The 18151-nt window shown below is 43.9% G+C and overlaps 1 protein-coding gene across 1 annotated transcript; it reads left to right on the plus strand.

Moving 5' to 3' along the window:
• The first annotated feature begins 12017 nt into the window (after positions 1–12017).
• On the plus strand, positions 12018–17531 carry PBDC1 (polysaccharide biosynthesis domain containing 1). The gene is made up of 6 exons (XM_026487200.4): positions 12018–12145; positions 12237–12302; positions 13533–13592; positions 14102–14242; positions 15279–15390; positions 15689–17531. The coding sequence occupies exons 1-6, from the start codon at positions 12116–12118 to the stop codon at positions 15940–15942; spliced, it is 663 nt and encodes a 220-aa protein (XP_026342985.1). The 5' UTR covers positions 12018–12115; the 3' UTR covers positions 15943–17531.
• The last annotated feature ends 620 nt before the right edge of the window (positions 17532–18151 follow it).

Consider the following 18151-nt stretch of genomic DNA (forward strand, 5'->3'; position numbering starts at 1 on the left):
ATTTCGCAACTTCCTTTCTCTCTTCAAACCTCCAACACTGCCTTTCCCCTCCTCACTCTTAGCTGAGGACCTCCCTTTCTAATTCCTTGAGAACATTGCATAGGAGTCAACCCGAATTAACAAGTCCGAAGTTGAACTCCCCCCATCTTCCCCTATGACACTTCTTCAGCTGCGGTGTTTGCAGGGTGATGGCAACTCTTCCCATTCACTTGTTGTGCCATGGACTTGAGAGTGATCCCTCACTCTGCTGCTGTACTCACCCCTCATTTTCAACCTGTCAGGACACCCTGTGATCTCTTTTGAACAAAATATGCCCAGAATCTGACCACTTCTCACCACCTGCACTGCTAACATCCTGGTACAAGCCACCACCAGTTTCCCGCCCCTCCCCCCCAGCATATTGAAATTGTTGCCTGACTTCTTTCTCTGCTTCACCCTCCCGCCCACCACCCGCCACCCCCCTCCAGACTGCCCCCACTGATAATCCGGCAGCCCGAATAATGCTATTACAACATAAAATCAGACCATATAAGGCCTCTGCTTAAAACCAACAGCGTTCATTTCGCTCAGGGTAAATTCAGAGTCCTTATAATTGCCTACAAGGCCATATGTGATTCGTCCACTAGTTACCTCTCTTTCCTTATCTCATAGTACTCTCCTCCTTTCTCGTTCCCCTTTGGCCACAGTGACCTTCTTACTGCTCCTAAAGTAACCGCTTGGGTTACCATCTGTTCCTTCTGCCTGAAATATTCTTTCCCCCAAATGTCTGCATGACTCCTTCCGTCATCTCTTTTACGCCTTTGATTAAATGTCGCCTTTCAATGTGGCTTACCCCTAAACACCTCATTTCAAATGCGCCTCCCCACCACACGTACAATTCCCCTTTACCTTGTCTTATTTTGTTTTTCAACACATGATGTAATTTACTTCCTTTTTTATGATTGTTCGCTTGTCTCTTCCCACTAGGGGGCAGCAAGCCCTTCAAAGCCAGGGTGGTGGTTGTGGTGGTGGTTTAGTATGTGTGTCTGATCGCTCACTAATTTCTTTGTCTCAGTAGCAACTGGCATGGACGAGGTGCTCAATAAATGTTTGTTGCATGAATAAATATGTGTTACCAACATCCTCCACGTTTACTCAATTTGTTTTAATCCAGTGAACAATGAGAGGGAGATGTTAATGTCCCCCACAGAATTATGTTTCCCTCAGTTTCCCCTTGTGGTTGCACCATCCTCAACAAAATCCCAAGACAAAGAAACATATTTCCAATACATATAACAGGCAAAGGGTAAATAACCCTAAGGAACAGAAGCAGACGGTGAATAGCACACCAAACAGCAAAACAGACAAGCAAAGCCAACAACACGGTAGAGCATCCATGAATACATGAACACGGTTCACAAGCAGTTTGGTGGCGGTGGTGAGGGTAAGGAAACAAACTCCTTTTGCCCAGCGGTGCTCGCGCTGAGAGTGTTGTATAAAATATCTCCATGAATGTCGTTGTTGTATCTGGTGTTAGGACAATGCCGAAGAGGAAGTTCGTTCACTCGTTACACAGCAGCCTCCCTACGATGACTCACGGGAGAAACCTACCTCAGGGAAAAGCATGGTCATTCCTTCTGTGCAGTCATTCAGGTTTGACCCCGGGGATACTGTGACTCCTGCTGGTGATCACCTTTCCCGCTTTCCATTTAGGCAGCTTGAAAACGTAGATCGACATCTCTGGCCAACAGGCAGTAAATGTGTAGAACCTTATGGCATGGGCTTTTGTGTTCACATCCGTCATCCAATTAGACTTCCACGTTTTATACTTTTAATAAAATCTCCTGTTTCTGGGGTGACGGAGCCCCATGATACATGACCACATCCACAGGCTTTTTTTTTTTTTTTTCAACCCAGCTTTTGATGGCGAAGCGTGATGGCTCACCAAGTCTGCTTACCTACCCCGTGTGCATGCCAACATTTGAATAAAGCGTATCTGTCGACCATATCCACAAATACTGTGCATATCGCTACGCAGCTTTCCACCAATAGCATCGCTGGTGTACCTGTCTGGTCAATGCTGAATTCTTGTTCTACAGCTCACCCTCTGAGAAGAAACACGGTCCCCAGCCACCACTGAGACCATTAGATTGGTGACGACAACTACCTTCCATCTTAGCGCATCCACACTGCCTGCCGGAAACAGCAGCTCTGAGCCTATTGACTGGGGCCTTTCTAGGAAACAGCAACAATCATCATCATCCTTATGGTCATTCATCTCTGCCTTTTTCTGTCCATGTGAATCCCCCGAACTTCCAAGGCTCCCTCCTCCAGTACGACTGTCCCCTCCCTAGTTGCGTAATTTCCCACAGTCTGCACTGCTAACCCAGGATGGGGAAGTGGAGTATATGCAATACAAGAGAGGCTAGACTTTCAGTGGCCCTGTGGCACCTCCAAGCCTTCCTTACCTAGAGGATCCTGCCAGGAGGACCGATCCCCAGAGCCACACGCATAGTGCCCCGGTTAGGTCAAAACCTTCTTCTTCTTCTTCTTCTTCTTCTTCTTCTTCTTCTTCTTCTTCTTCTTCTTCTTCTTCTTCTTCTTTTTATATAATAATTTTCTAGTATGTTATGTTAGTCGCCATACAGTACGTCATTAGTTTTTGATGCAATGTTCCATGATTCATTACTTGCGTATAACACCCAGTGCACCGTGCAATATGTGCCCTCCTTAATACCCATCACCGGCCTATCCCCATCCCCCAGCCCCCTCCCCTCTGAAGCCCTCAGTTTGTTTCCCAGAGTCCATAGTCAAGACATTCTAATGAGCAAATCCTTGGAAATCCAGGCCTCTGGAAATTTCATCAGTTTGGAGGTGTACAGGAAAGCCAATGGGGCACAAATAGTTTTGAGGGTCGTGAACTATTACCTGATGGTTCAGGGCCAGGGCCCAGAAGGTTCCTCTGTCTTGCTTCCTTTCACCTCCGGTAATGGCCTCAGGCAACGCCCCTGGAGCCGGTTCACTCAGTCTTCTCTGACCAGCGCTGCTTCCAGATCTTGTTCTTGCCTTGAACCCATGCTTATGGACTTGACCTCCTCACCAGAGAACATTTGGGAAGTTGGGAAAGTTACCATAATGAATTTAAAAATCAACCATAATTCCACAACCAAATGTAGAATCACTCTTAGTTCTTAAGGTACTCCCCACCGGTCTCTCTCCTATGGAAGTAGGATAACGTGACATGTAACTCACTACCATGAGATTCAGCGGTGTCCCCTGCTGCGTTCCAGACATTGCTGAGGATGTGTGAAGATCTGCAGAAATGGCCTTCCTGCCCCCTGCCCACACACCCCATCCGTCATGGAAAAAAGACACTTAACCCCAACATTAGTCAGGCAATTAAAAAAAAGGAAAGAAAAGAAAAAAAATATATAAATATTCAAGTTTTTAATTTAAATTCCAGTTAGTGGGCATGCAGGATAATATTCGTTTCACGTGTCCAATATTGCGGTTTAACCCTTCCATACAACACCCAGTGCTTATCACGACAAGGGCACGCCTTAATCCCCATCACCCATGTAACCCACCCACCCCCACACCCCCACCTCCCTTCTGGTAACCATCAGCTTGTTCTTTATAGTTAAGAGTCTGTTTCTTGGTTAGGCAACAAACATTTAAAAAAAAATAGAAATTTAGTCACAGTGAGGTACCATTTCTTCTCTATCAGAGGACTATTCGATTTAGGGATGGAAAAGGATACTAGGAAATGACATCCTAAGGAAGAGAGAACCGGGAAGCCCAGCTTGGGGCCACTAACAGCACTGTGGCTGTTTGAGGGAAATGGTGCTATCCCTTACTCAGGTTTGTTTCCTGGCCCAGTTCCCATGGGATCGGCTAGGAATCCAACGAGGGGCTGAGAGTAAAACCTGAGAGTTGTTTCCATAATAAGAGCGATGAAGCGGTGCCAATCGCTCAGCACAGGCCAAATGGCTCCCTTTCATGGTGGGTGACTGCCATGTGCAACTGGTGGGCCTTTGGTCAGACCAAAGGATGCCCCTGTGCCACCAAGCGCCACAGGAACCACTCGCAGAGAAATCTGGTGGCGATGCCTGGGTCCAGAGCCCCGGACCTTTTGTAGATGTGGCTGAATAAAAACAGGGTTAACACCAGGTCAGCAGAACAGGCTCCTCACCGATCTCAGCCCTACCTCTTCTCTGCATGCTCCGGAACTCCTAGTGAGCTCTGCATCAACGTATTCAGCAGCCCCAGACAGGGTGTGTGAGGGCCACCAAGGTTGTCACCAGGCTTGGGCATGGACAGGCTTGATGGCATATCCTGACAGACGATTCCATATCCTCACCCAAGAATGGAATACAATGGAATGGAATGGAATGACAAAGGAGATTGGAAATATGGGCATGGGGAAGGCTTCAGAAGGCTCTGAGTGAAGAATTGATCCAAGTCCTAAATGACCACATTGTTCTGATCCTTTGGGGACACACACACACCACACAACTGAGACAAAAACGTTGCCACATTTCTAGCTGAGAAAATTTAGAGCTGGAGCTTGGCTTATCAAGTGTTAATAACATTAATACTGTTTTTATGTTTCTATAAAAAATGTTCTGTGATTATAAGAAAGCAAAAAAGGAAAGAAGGAGCAGAGGAAGAGGAGAAGAGACAGGGAGGGAGGAGGAAGAGAGAAACAGACACACACACACACACACACACACACACACACAGGATAAAGGCAGAGGAAGGAAAGAGGGGAAAGAGAAAAAAGTGAGTATGTGTAGAGACCAGCCTTGGGCCTAGTTCATTTTTCTTCTTGAAACTCAGGGCTGCTGCCTCTAAAGCCCAAAGTCCTGGCGATATCATTCTGGTATTGTGCTTGCCTAGTGAAGCTTTCAGAGCTTCCCTTGAGGAAAGTCATGAGCCACTGCAGCAAGACGCGCACGACTGGGGTCTATGCCCAACCAACCTGACAGCCCTAGTTCAGCACAGCACCAGGAAGTTGCAGCTGGACGCACAAGTACCATGGCTAACTTATGCCTATTTCTCCCCCTTCATTGCCCCAGGCCTCCCTCTCCCGTAGCAGATGTGGAACAAAGGGACCTTTGGGGGGGGGGGAGTCTCAGAGCCTCAGTCTGAGCTCTGTCTGGAAAGTCTATGGCATTCTGAATGATCAAGAATTTACTGAGCATTTACTAGGCTCCAGGCCTTGTGCTAAGAGCTCATATGTTCACTCATTATGTAATGCTATCATCAAAGCCACCAAGTGAGGCAAGTGTGACTATAACCTCCACTTCTGAAGTGAGGAAACCAAGGTTCCGTGAGCTTTAGAAACCTGCCCAAGGTCATACAGATAAGAAAATTCAGGTGCCTCTGAAATACAAAATGACATACCTTAACCATAAACCATCAGGCCCTGAGACTGAAGAGGAGAATAACGTTGGTAATTTCCAAGGAGGAGGTGATTTTTAAATCTGGCCTGATTTCAAATCACTTTGAATGACCCCTGCTGTGCCTAGGGCGGCGCCTTCTCGCTTAAACATCTACTCTCCCACAGATAGACAGACAGACAGACAGACACACACACACACACACACACACACACACGCTGACTGGTATGGGGCCCTCTGAGTCCCATGTGATCCAGACTCTGCAGTTTACAGAATGATTCTTTCCTTACCCTTATTCATGAACAATATTAAATCAACATTCCCAGGATTTTCTTGGAAACTTAATGCATCCGAAGCTTCCAACCTTAGCCTGAAATGTGTTCACCTCAGTTGCGTAGATTCCACCATCCCCCAAGGATACCTTAGAACACTTCTCTGTCTTCCCATAAAGCCCTGGACGTATTGTTATCGATCCATTCATCCAACAAATAATCATGGAACTCCTCTAATATACGTCAGCCGCTGTATTGCTTCGTGGAATCTCTGTCATTCCAATTACTACTACCTGTTTTTTCCTTTTTCTTTCTTTCTTTCTTTCTTTCTTTCTTTCTTTCTTTTTCTTTCTTTTTTGGTGATCAGTTTCAGTGTAACAGTATCTCTCACTAGGATGAGTGCCTTCTTACAAGGCACTTGCTCACTATTATACACCTAGGGCTTAGCCACATACGGGCACACCTCTGAGTAGGCTATCAACAAATACCGGAGATTGGATGAGAAACTTCATGAGGTATTTACTGCATACGAAAAATTAGGAACGCAAAGAGGAGATCAAATATAAACTAAATGGAATGTAAACCCCACTGAGGGTAAAAAGGTGATGCCGCATTGAAGGTGGGGTACCAAGAAGGGAAGCTCTCATAATACCCGCAAGCACCCTTTGCAAAATAAACCAGGGTCTTATACACTCAGGTAAGAACGTGTCGTAGGTGGGATGGCAAAATAACATCCAGCCCTATAATGGGAGCCCTCTCTTCTTAGTCTCCGGTCTGCTTTATGGGTGGGGTGGATGGGGTCTGCCTATCTGTACTGTAGGCAACACAATCCCCTGGCACACCAGGGACCTTGGAAGTGAGAAGTGAAAGAGCATGCATGTGAGGGTCCTTCCTTTTAGGAATGGATACCTTCTACTAGGACTCATTGGACTGTCTTGCCTGTCTCTCAAAGTATTAGAGGTTCTGAATCCCCAAAACCTACCCAGGAGAAGTGTTGCTACTCCAGACTTACCTGCTTCCTCACTATGCATAGGTTTGAAGGGCCAACTTTGGCCTCCAGTTGCCCTAGAGATCGCAGATTTCATCCGTGAATTCTGCTCAAGGGACCCACCCCACATCCTGCAGGTTCCGTTCATTTACAAGACACTGCCGCTTTTGTTATCAGAGGAGGGTCCTTCCCCAGAGGCCCAGCAAGCCAAGTACTGACTCCAGCTTTTAGGAGGGGAAAATGGTTTTTATTCCAGGGCATCAAGCAAGGAGACGGGAGAACCTTTTTCAAATCCGCCTCCACAAAGGGTTGGGGTTGGGTGTATCTAAGGACCACAGGTCAGGATGTCAAGGGTATGTAGGGTTGAATGGAATACCCTGACTGCACAGAGGGACAGAGGAGGTGGCCTCCTTTCTGAGCATGTGCGTTCGAGAATCAGGCCTCTTCACGGGACACACGTTCAGAAAATGGTGGCATAAGCATGATGAACGGGAGAGATCTCGGGGTGCGTCGTCACAGAGGTTACTCTAGTTCACTCTTGGTCCCTTCCACGCAGCTCCAAGAATTCTTCCAGATTTAGTTCCAGTCTTAGCTAGTCTCACAGGTGGTTGGTCAACTACAGCAAAACAGACTCGGGACTCAATCAAATAAGCCAGAGCTTCTTTAGGGTAGAACGGGCAAACATTTGTTGATGTGTCGGTTTCACTTGCAATTGGTCACTTTTTCTGGTTTTTGTGTTTTTCTGGACAAGGAGCCTGAATTGTCTCTTGGTCCCCGGTAGAGTACTCAGGGATCCTGCAGGCCTTCTGACTTTAAGTTGTGCTGCAGGTGGCAGCAGGGAGCAGCCCCTCCTTTCTTTATACAGCTACTGATTCATAGTAAATAAAAGCCTCGTTTTCATGAAGGGAGCAGCTTTTCTAAATTAGGCTTCACACTACATCGTTCATCTCAGAATAACTCTACAAGTTGAGTATGCTTCTTCCCATTTAATATTAAAAGAAAGGAAGAAAGAAAGAAAGAAAGAAAGAAAGAAAGAAAGAAAGAAAGAGAAAGAAAGAAAGAGGGAGGGAGGGAGTAGGGAGGGAGAGAGGCAGAGGGGGAGGGAGAGGGAGAGGGACCCTGTAGGAAAACAGTAGATGGAGGAATTAAGACTTGATTCAAGGTCCACGTTTGTCACTAATTGGTATTATGGATATTAAATGGTGTTTCTTGAGTTTTCCTTCCTGAGAGGCAAATCTGCTCAGCAGCAACGAGAGAGCAGTAGCTGGAGTCCGTGGCCAGCCTGGCAGCACTCTCATCACAGCACCCCTGGGAACACTAGAGCTACCTTTGATGGTAAGGGGACAGGATGGCGGTGAGACTGTGGACATGACACAAAGCTGAGAGGGACTTATGGGGACTAGTGAATGGCCGGACCTTTCTTCCAGTAAGGGAGAGGTAATGAGGTGGTGTCAATGTCAGCATGTCAGCCGTTCCTGGCCACTGCTACCCAAGACGGAGCAAGATTTTCAGGCACTTGTGAGGCCTATGGCATAAGGAACGCAGTGCCTTGTGTCACCTCCTGTGACAACTGTGTCAGATGGCCAGGATGGCCTCTTAAGGGGCCGGCGTACTTCCTCCTGACCACAAAACAGTCCTGGGAAACGATCACCACACTCACATACATGCCACAGCTTCGGCAAGATGGCACCAACCATCTCTCTTATCGGGCCCTTGCTACATTTTGTCAGTCAGGGGTTCTGTTTTCACAGAACGTTCTCTCACATGATTTCTGACCGCAGCCCCAGTTGTTGTTTTCCTCCTCGCAACTTTTAGTCGCAAGTTTCGAGGCCAGTCGAACTTGCTTTCCTGTCTTGAGTCCAATAGCCAAACAGTCCATGAGAACCGCAACCCTGAATACTATCTGCCTATTTCGCTACTCGATTCCTGTTTCATATCTCAGTGACCTCATTGCCCAAGGACACTCTGCCTCATACCAATTACGGCTTCTAGCCTGTCTGCATGAATTGGACTCTTTGTTCCATTTTTTTTTTTTGAGATGCACTTTCTCACATGCTACTATATTTATTTTAGACTTTATTTATTTGAGGAGGGGGCAGAGAGAGCATGAGCAGAGGGGGGGCAGAGGGAGAGGGAGAGCGAGTGTGGAGCCAGATGCGGTGGCTCCCTCTTAGGACCCTGAGATCACGACCTGAGCCAAAGTCAGATGCTTCATGTTTCTTCAGTATAGTCCTTAAAGTCCACCAACTCTCCCCTTTTAGGTACTGTCTTGTGTTCCTGGCCCACTCCTCTTTCCCTCATTTTAATAGCCAGCTGCCTTGAGTCCATCCGAAACAATAGGTGTGAGCGCATAGGCCAATGCTTCTTTTGATAGCTCTGCCTGGCCTGGCAATGGGAAAGGCTCCGGATGACAGTTTTACCTCCTGCTGTTTGCGCGTACAGATCTTCCAATCTTGTGAGGACCCCAATTCCTGGTCCGTGAGAGTATCTAAGGCTGTGAAAATTTGAGCAGCGAGAAGTTCCCTGATTAAAAAATAATAATAATAAATAAAATAATTCTAACAAACCATGCGGATAGTATACAGAATATTGTATTTTTTTAAATTTAAAGGCAATTAATGTGCCCAAAGCATCAGATAAAGGAAATTACATAAGTGATTTCTCAGGTAAAAGGCCAGTTGGGTTTCCTAAGATTCTATTCCTATTCAGCTGTTATGTATACAGATTTGGCCATCCTCGTGAGCCTACCCTTCCGTTTTATTGCTGTCTATTGACCTCCTGCTCAGGCCTCCACACTCACTAATGTCCGACATCCATGTGGATGCCCCGTCTTACATTTGAACCTCTGGGTTACATACAGACTGCTATCCTTGCAGAATCGTGTGCTCTAGTTTTAGCTGTTCCCTGAAAATGCCCCTCCACCTCCTTTAGATTGGTTTTCCCTTCCCTCCGAGCTGCTATGCAGGACTTCTAAGGCATTCTTCTCAAGACAGGACTTTAACACGTTCCCTCTTGCTCTCAGCTGCCTTCTCATGCTTCATAGAGAAAACAGAGACCTCGATTTCCTGTTTTTGCTACCCGTCTTCATTCAGTTTCTCTGGAGATACACCAAGCTCACCCTCCTCCTGGACAGTCTTTTCTGTAAGGCCAGTTCCCAGCAAGCAAGCACATTTCAGTCCATCTAAACCTAAAATAATAATTTAAAAAGTCCCCGAGGTTCCTCAGAAAATTAAAAATATAATCTCACTTCTGGGTATAAGTCCAAAAGAATTGAAAACAGGGTGTCAAAGTGGTGTTTTCACACCCATGTTCATAGCAACATTACTCATTACACACACACACACACACGCACACACACACTACTCATGATAGCCAAAAGGTGGGAACAACCCAAAGACTCATCGATGAATGGATAAACAAAATGTGGTGTGTATATATATTTATATATACACATATGTATATATATATTGTACATACACACACACACACACAACGGAATATTATTCAGTCTTAAAAACAAAGGAAATACTGTCACATGGCAAGAACATGGAGGAACCTCGAGGACATTCTACTAAGTGAAATAAGCCAGTCACAAAAAAACAAATACTATGTGATTGTACTTATATGAGGTATCTAAAGTGGTCAAATTCATAGGAACAGAAAGGTGGTGGTTGCCAGGGGCTGGGGGGTCAGGGAAATGAAAAGTTGTTGTTTAAAGGGTGTAGCTTTTCAGTTTCGCAAGACGAACTAGTTCCGTCACACAGCAGTGTGGATATACTTAACACTACTGAACTGTATACTTAGAAATGGTTGAGAGGGTAAATTTCTCTGTTACGTGTATTTCACCACCATTTTAAAAAGTCCCTGCACCTCATGCCTCTTTCTAGCTTCGACTCTTCGGAAGAACTTTCTATGGTCATTGCCATCTCTTCTTTAACTCCCACTCCCTTCTCGACCCACTGCCACCTGACTTCTGCCCTTACCATTCCACTAAAGCTGCTCTTGCTAAGGCTGTCAATGACCTCTCGATAGATATCGTGGGCTTACTGTACTCAACCCAGGGCATTGGACACAATTCGCCTCTCTCTTTCTCTCTCTCTCTCTCTCTCTCTCCCCCCTCTCAGTTTTACTCTTTCTGCCTGCCTTTTTTCTTCTTCATAAATAGTTCTGATCCTTGTGTCTTTACAGTTCTTCATAGTTTCCTTTGAACAGCTCAATTAAACCTTAAGAAACAGCTATCAGATTTATATCTCTGATCAGATCTCCCTCTAACTAGTCAACTCCATCAGAATGTCCGTCCCATAGACTCTTCAAACTCAGCTCTCAAATTCCACTCATCGTCCCACCTCTTGTTTGTTTGTTTGTTTTAGCTCAATGCATGCATTCCCAAATCTTATTCTGAAATGTGGGATTCATGCTGGAACCCTGATTCTTCTTTATTTCCCGTATCCAATTAGTCAAAAAGTTCTATGGATTCTATTTCCCTTATAAATTCACAAAATCATCTCAACTGCTATTGCTTTGGCTTAGGTTTTCATCACCTAGTGCCTTCAGTTTGGTCTATCTGCTTCCAAAATTGCCTTCTTCAAATGTATCTTGCACATGTGTTTTAGTGATCTTCTTAAGAGTTTAGCTTAATCAGGAAGATGCCTACTTGAAGATCCCTATCACCTTACTATTGCTTTTAGGTTAAAGTCTCAAATTCCTTATATTCAGCACAGAAAGCCCAACTTTTCCCTCAAATTCATAAATCACTACACTCCTACTGCAGCTTTTTTTTTTTTTTTTAATTTGCTTCAAGTTCCCATGTTGTTTAGTTCTCCAGTGCCTTTGTACATGCGCTCCCCTCTCCCTGGAGTGTCCTGCCCTGCCTTCTTTGCCTACTTTGCTGGTTGACCTTCATGACTCAGTTTTTGTAACCCCTGTTTGTGTTCCTGTAGTACATGACGCTATTTCCTGATGACTACTTTACATGCTATCTCGCTGTATGCATTTCTTCCAAAACAGGGACTAAATTCTTCATCCCTTTACTCCATTGCCTAGCACTATGCTTGTTTGTGATTTACTCCGTACTTGGAGTGTGTGTGTGTGTGTGTGTGTGTGTGTGTATTCGTGTAGGAGCCTGGTTGCACAAATGGAGAGTGTGAATCCGAATCTGTGCTGGACACTCAGCGCAGTGGGCACGCAAAAGCTTTAACTCAGGCTTTTCGCATGATCACCACCGATATCAACGTGCATTCAACCACCTGTGACATCTGAAGCATCCCAGACTGTGCAGCAACGCAACCCCTTCGCGTGAGCGCAGGGCGGATGAGGAGGGGCCAGGGACAACCGCCCCCAGGCGACGGAGGTTGCGCGCAGGCGCACCGGGAAAGAAAGCCTCTCTAATTCGGCCGTCCCTTGCCAACCAGCTGCAAGCAGAGCTCGCAAATAGTCATTTCCGGGAAACAGGCGCTTGCTTTGCGGGGTGCGACATGGAGACGACTAGTGGAACCGCTGAGCCGGTGAGATGCTGCTCTGGGGTCCGGTGAGTGGGGAAGTCGAGCCGGGCGGAGCTCTGAACACCATCTCTCCTCCTTCTTATTCCCTTACCAGGTTTCCGGGGAACTGGTGTCCGTGGCACATGCTCTTTCTCTCCCAGCCGAGTCTTATGGCAACGATGTGAGTATGACTCACCCCCAGGTCCCACTCATTCGGCTAGCCTGGTATGTCTGCAGGGCCTGCCAAGAAATTGTAACCCCCTGATATCTTCTGTGAACCCTCTCCATGCCCGGCAGAAACCGCGCTTTTTCATTCATTCTGATCTTTTGGGTGCACAAACCCAGGACAGATGCCGGTGGAATTAGTTCCCCAACTTTGCTGCACTAGAACCACCTGAGAAGCTTTTATATCTTCCATTGTCCAGGTCGCAATCTATACCAATTAAATCAAAATATCTGGGGGGGGGTGGTGAGAGTCAGAAATTAGTATTTTTTAAATGTTCCTGAATGATTTCATTATGCAGTAAAGCAGCACCGAATTATGGTATGTCTTGTTTAGATCCGTAAGAACAAAGCATATGATATTTTTGAGATACAAGACACAGGGACGTGAACATAGTATTAACACTCAAATAAAAATGTGACTGATGTATGTTAGATTAGGGTATAAGATCCAAAGGAGGTTAGCGGAAGAAGAAACCCCTAAGGATTGAGACAGTAGAGGAAGACTTCACTGAGAAAGTGAATCTTTTAACTGGATCCTCAAAGTATGGATGGACAAAGGACATGGTGTGAGGCATGGAGATAAAAATGCAAGTGGGTTTGCTGGGGTCAGTGAAATAGATCCATCTAGCTGGAGTGGGAGATGTTAATGGAACAGGTGGTAGGTGCTTGGTAAGACTTATTTATAATCTCGCCTGCTTCACAATACTGATTCAGTTTTAAGTGTTATGGATGGGGAATTGGCTCTTATAAACACAAATGAGGATTGTAACATGTTACACTATTAAAAGTAAAGGCTGTTTCACTTTTGTTATCTTACTTTGTTCTCCCAGCAACTCAGTGATACGTGTGAGTATATTGTATCAGTTTTACAATGGTTTAATTCAGTCCTGAGAAGGCAGTCTATCTACTCCTTTTGTAGTCTCCCACACTTTCGCTAGCTGCTGCAAAAAGAGCAAGTGGCTTATGCTGTTGATTAGACTGTGGGCAGCTTCTTTTGGTAAGTAGTTTCCTTCTTAAGGACAAAAGTTTTATGTTTTCCAAACCCATTAGTCCAGTTTTTATTCTTTGACAGTAACACCAAGGTTGGTAGTGTTACTGACTTTACCTAGACATCCACAGACATCCTTAATTTGTTCTCTAGTAGTAGGATTGAGATTCTGACCTGATATTCTTCACTCCTCTGCAGCCTGATATTGAGATGGCTTGGGCCATGAAAGCAATGCAGCATGCTGAAGTCTACTATAAGGTGAGTCTGTCTTCATTATTAAGCAGAATTAAGCATGTAATCGTAGTGTATGGTTCTTTGCTAATCACTATTCTCAGCAAGTTAAACATATGGATTTTGGAGATAATTTTTATTACTGTAAGATTTTACCCACAGACAACGAGGGGGTGGAAGTGATTTTTTTTTTTTTTTTTTGACAATGAGGACTTGTACTTCTTTGCCCAGTGTTCTGTTGCTAACTGGCAAAATGATTCCATAGTAGGCAGTTAATAAATGTTTGATGACTGAATGAACAATTCACAGAGGGCAATAGCCAGGCAGTACTAGGACCAAAGGGTTTGAACTGGTGGCAAGGATTGTAGTATATTATGGCCCTTGAAAACTGTGTCATGATTTCATTTGGGACCGTGTCTGTCTGTACTTCCTAATAACTCTTCTGCCCTTAGAACTATAGAGATTTTCTGGGGAAGGGGGGATAGAAGTGTAGTAAATTAGAGACTAGTATCTGTATGTTGTCTTATGTCTGGCAGCTGATTTCATCAGTTGACCCACAGTTCCTGAAACTCACCAAAGTGGATGACCAAATCTATTCTGAGTTTCGGGAAAATTTTGAGAAACTCAGGATAGATGTGTTGGATCCAGAAGAGCTCAAATCAGAATCAGCTAAAGAGGTAAGAATTCTCTCAAATATTGCCTAGCATCTGACCAACAATTATTGATTGTGAATACATTTTTATACATTTAAACTTTTTTCATTATGTTTTAAGGAAATATGTGAAGAACCAGGGCTTTTATGTAGTTATAATCAACTAATAAGTAAGTTATGAAATGAAATAAGTGGGTTTATTTTTGGTTTATGAGTTTTTATGTCCATTGAATCTATTTTTTCTTTTTCTTTCTTTTTTTTTCTTTTTGACTTGGACATTTCATTCCTTCCTACCCAGCCCTTTCAGGCGAGAAGGAACCAATTTACTTGTGTTAGTAGTTTAGCTTGGATGGAGAATTGGCAAATTGGCAAAAAAAAAAAAGGGGGGGGGCTTGGATGGAGAATTGGCAAATAGGGTACAGGGAGGTGTTTGAATTCTCTGGATTTAAATTCATGTTATCATGGGCCATGGATAATAGCAGAACTTCACTTTCCCATTGCTTACCTGATTATCATACATTTACAGTGTGCTTAAACTCTTATAGTGGGGAAAATATTTCCCTGAGAGTAGGTCCTTGGTTTTTATATATATGTAAGCTTTTCACATTGTTACCGTTAACTGTTAACACTGTTACTGATCTTTGCAAAAGTACCTCTCTAGCAATGGACTTCTTTCTTAAAATTTAACTTTGTGACTTTGTGCCACATTCCTGCTGCCTTTGTCTCATTTGTGCTTCAGTGGGGGATGAATAACTATTTTGGGCTGAGTTAACCAAGAACTTAAAAACAAAACCGAATATATTTAAGAAATCAAATTTTAATTCTGTAGTCGAGGATTTAAATGTTTTGTCAAGTGAAATTTTTGTTCGTGTTGGGAAATACCAGTCTAAAGACAGTAGATAGCATAGCAACTCCATGCTAGTGAAAGTAGACATCAACTCAGCCCAGGTCTCTTTCACTATGGGTATTTTCCTTACTGAGGAAGTGGAATGCCTTCTCCTGGCCTGACTTCACCAGCCTCCTGCGTTTGTCAGCGAAGGCCTCTTTTTTTGCCTTTATAGAAGTGGAGGCCATTCTGCTTGAAGTTTGACGGGGTTGTAGAAGACTTCAATTATGGTACTTTGCTGCGACTGGATTGTTCCCAGGGCTACACTGAGGAAAACACCATCTTTGGTGAGATTCTTGCCTCTGGAATGGTTTCTGCATAAGGAGAGTGAGGGATCTGGTTTTACTGATGACTTAGTGACATGAATAGCTTGGGGATCATTTTATTTGTTACATATTTAAAGATCATGTTAGTGTTTTTTGAGTAACTGTGAGATAAGATGGTTTTTTCAGCCTCATTTAACAAAATTAGAATTCCACGTCTCTGAAGTTTAGGACTGTGCTGGAATGCTTTGACAATAGACTTCCAGTAGGTTTAGAGAAGTAACTGTGACTAGGACAATAATCAACTCTATTCACCTTTCAGCCCCCAGGATACAATTTCTTGCAATTGAAATTGCTCGGAACCGAGAAGGCTATAACAAAGCAGTGTACACCAGCGTTCAAGACAAAGAAGAAGAGAAAGAAGGCAACCAGGGAAGAGAGAAAGGAACTGACAGTGGAGGGGCAGAAGAGAAAGGAGCCAACAGAGAAAGAGAGAAAGCAAAAAGCAACAAAGGAGAAGAAAAAGAGAAAGGAGCCAACAAAGAAATCAGCAAGAGTGGCGAAACAGCTATGTAAGGTAGACAAGGAAGAGCACTCTGGAAGCTGTGACTCAACTCTGTCTCCAGATACCACGATGCTACTTGCACAGACCCCTGTGGTTACATGTATGTCCTTGTGCAATTGAAAGACATATAGAAGGACACCTTTCTTGCCTAATAATCAAGAGCTACTCTGGTTGTTCTCTTGTATGAACCAGCTTAAAGGCTATTAGTAGGGTCTTCGTTGAGTATTTCTTGGTATAGTGTTTCTTGGTTCTCGCCACTGGTCAAGGAAGAAATTTTATAAATAAATTTCTTTTGGCTCTTATGACTGTATCTATAATTGACTCTTCAAAGGTAGTTCAAATTATTTGACACTTCCGATTTTTTCAGGTATATAATCTCTTTGTCATGTCTTGTATAAAATGATTTGTGCCTGTTTTTAAATGCTTATCATTGTTTCCTGCAGTGAAGTTTCCTCAAACCTGTTAAGTTGTATATGGTTTTGGGATTAGAAGTTCCTATGTAAGAATTGATTCCTGCTATTTGAGTATAGCTTTCTGATTTTCTTTGATATATCTGGCAAAATATTTGGTGAATACTCTGGAGATAAGAGCTGGGGCCTGAACCTGTCAGACCAGTGAATGCAGCCCGGTTCACATTAGAAGAGCAGGGCGCTGCACCAGCTAAGTACCTGCTTCTCTTCTCGTACCCAAGTTGTTATCTGAAAGCTCGCAGAAGTTAATAATTAAATATAAAGCCTGGTAGAGTGACTTCCCTTTCCTGATGCTATGGACAATGGCATAATTTACATGGTAACAGCAAATGAACATTTTTAAATGATATTTTGTCAGACTCCAAAAATAGACCAGTTGATTTTATATAGACGGAGGGGTTTCTTTTCATCTAATGACTCTCAGGAGTGCGTGTTTCAGTTATCTTTACACACATATAAAGGTTTGTGCATGTCACCATAGACCTCCTGACTTCTATTGCTATGGGTGTTATACGCAAGTAATGAATCATGGAATTTTACATCAAAAACTAGGGATGTACTGTATGGTGACTAACATAATATAATACAAAATTATTATAAAAAAACTAGTTAGAGGAAGCCACAGTGTTTATAGTGCATACAGTAAATACTCTTAAAACTCTAAGCACAGCAAGATCATTCGGGAAAGGATTTATCAGAGCAGAGAAGGGGGAGAAGTGAGGCTTTTTTCCCTGGTGGGCGTAGAAGAAAAATAAAACTTCAGCTTAATCGACGAATTATTTTCTAGGCAGGAGCTGAACTAGAGATACATAAAGCTAGCAGCAACAGTTGTGCACAAAGCAGATAGGTTTCTCTATGGATTTGTTTTAGCCAATTCTTAAAAATATTTAAAACATTTGTTAGACTTTTCATTTTATAAAAAGTATGCTTTTAAATGGGTAGGAGAGTGTTAAATACTTCATACCAGACAGACTTTTAAAAATCAAGAACTTCCTTTGCTGTATTGACTTTGGTTCATACATTCTTAAATCTCTGTGAACATGCGTCCATACACATTGCCTGAGGGACTGGGGAAGAATAAAGATTACTGGCTGTGGTGGCCTTTTCCAGGTTGCTCACCAGCAAGAAAACTGGCTTATTTACTTCTCTCTGATTTTACGGAGAATAAGAAATAAACCATTGAAAGACTACTTGAAAGCAAGAGGCATCTCTGTCCAAGAACTAGGAAATACAAACTGGGCAAAGGGAGGGGAATAAGAACATGGAACACTTCAGCAGCATCGTAAGGCCAGGAATCCAAGACAGTATCCAAGGTCAAAGGGGAGCGTGGGCAGAATTCTTAAGATGGCCTCGAGATTTCCGCCCCTGGCATACCTGCTCTATATACTACCCTCTTGTTGGGGTGGGCAAGCTTTGTGAATATGAGGGGATTTCATTCCGTCATTTAAGTGACTAACCATTTAATTTTGAGTTAAGCAAAAGGGAGATTATCCTGGGTGGGTCTGGCCTAATCAGGTGAGGCCTTAAGTGAGACAAGCAGCAGCAGATGTTCACCTGTTGACCTTAAAGAAGCAAAAAGCTGTGTTGTGAGACAAGGGGGCCATGTGGCAAGGACCTGAGGGTAGCCTCTGGGAGCTGAGAATGCTCCTGGGCTGACAGCCAGCAAGAAAATGGGGATTTCACTCTATAGTTGGAAGGAACTGAATTCTCCTGACAACCAGGGAACTTGGAAGAGGACTCCAAGTCTCAG

This window comes from Ursus arctos, chromosome X, assembly GCF_023065955.2.
Source record: "Ursus arctos isolate Adak ecotype North America chromosome X, UrsArc2.0, whole genome shotgun sequence".
In the NCBI taxonomy this organism is placed as follows: Eukaryota; Metazoa; Chordata; class Mammalia; order Carnivora; family Ursidae; genus Ursus; species Ursus arctos.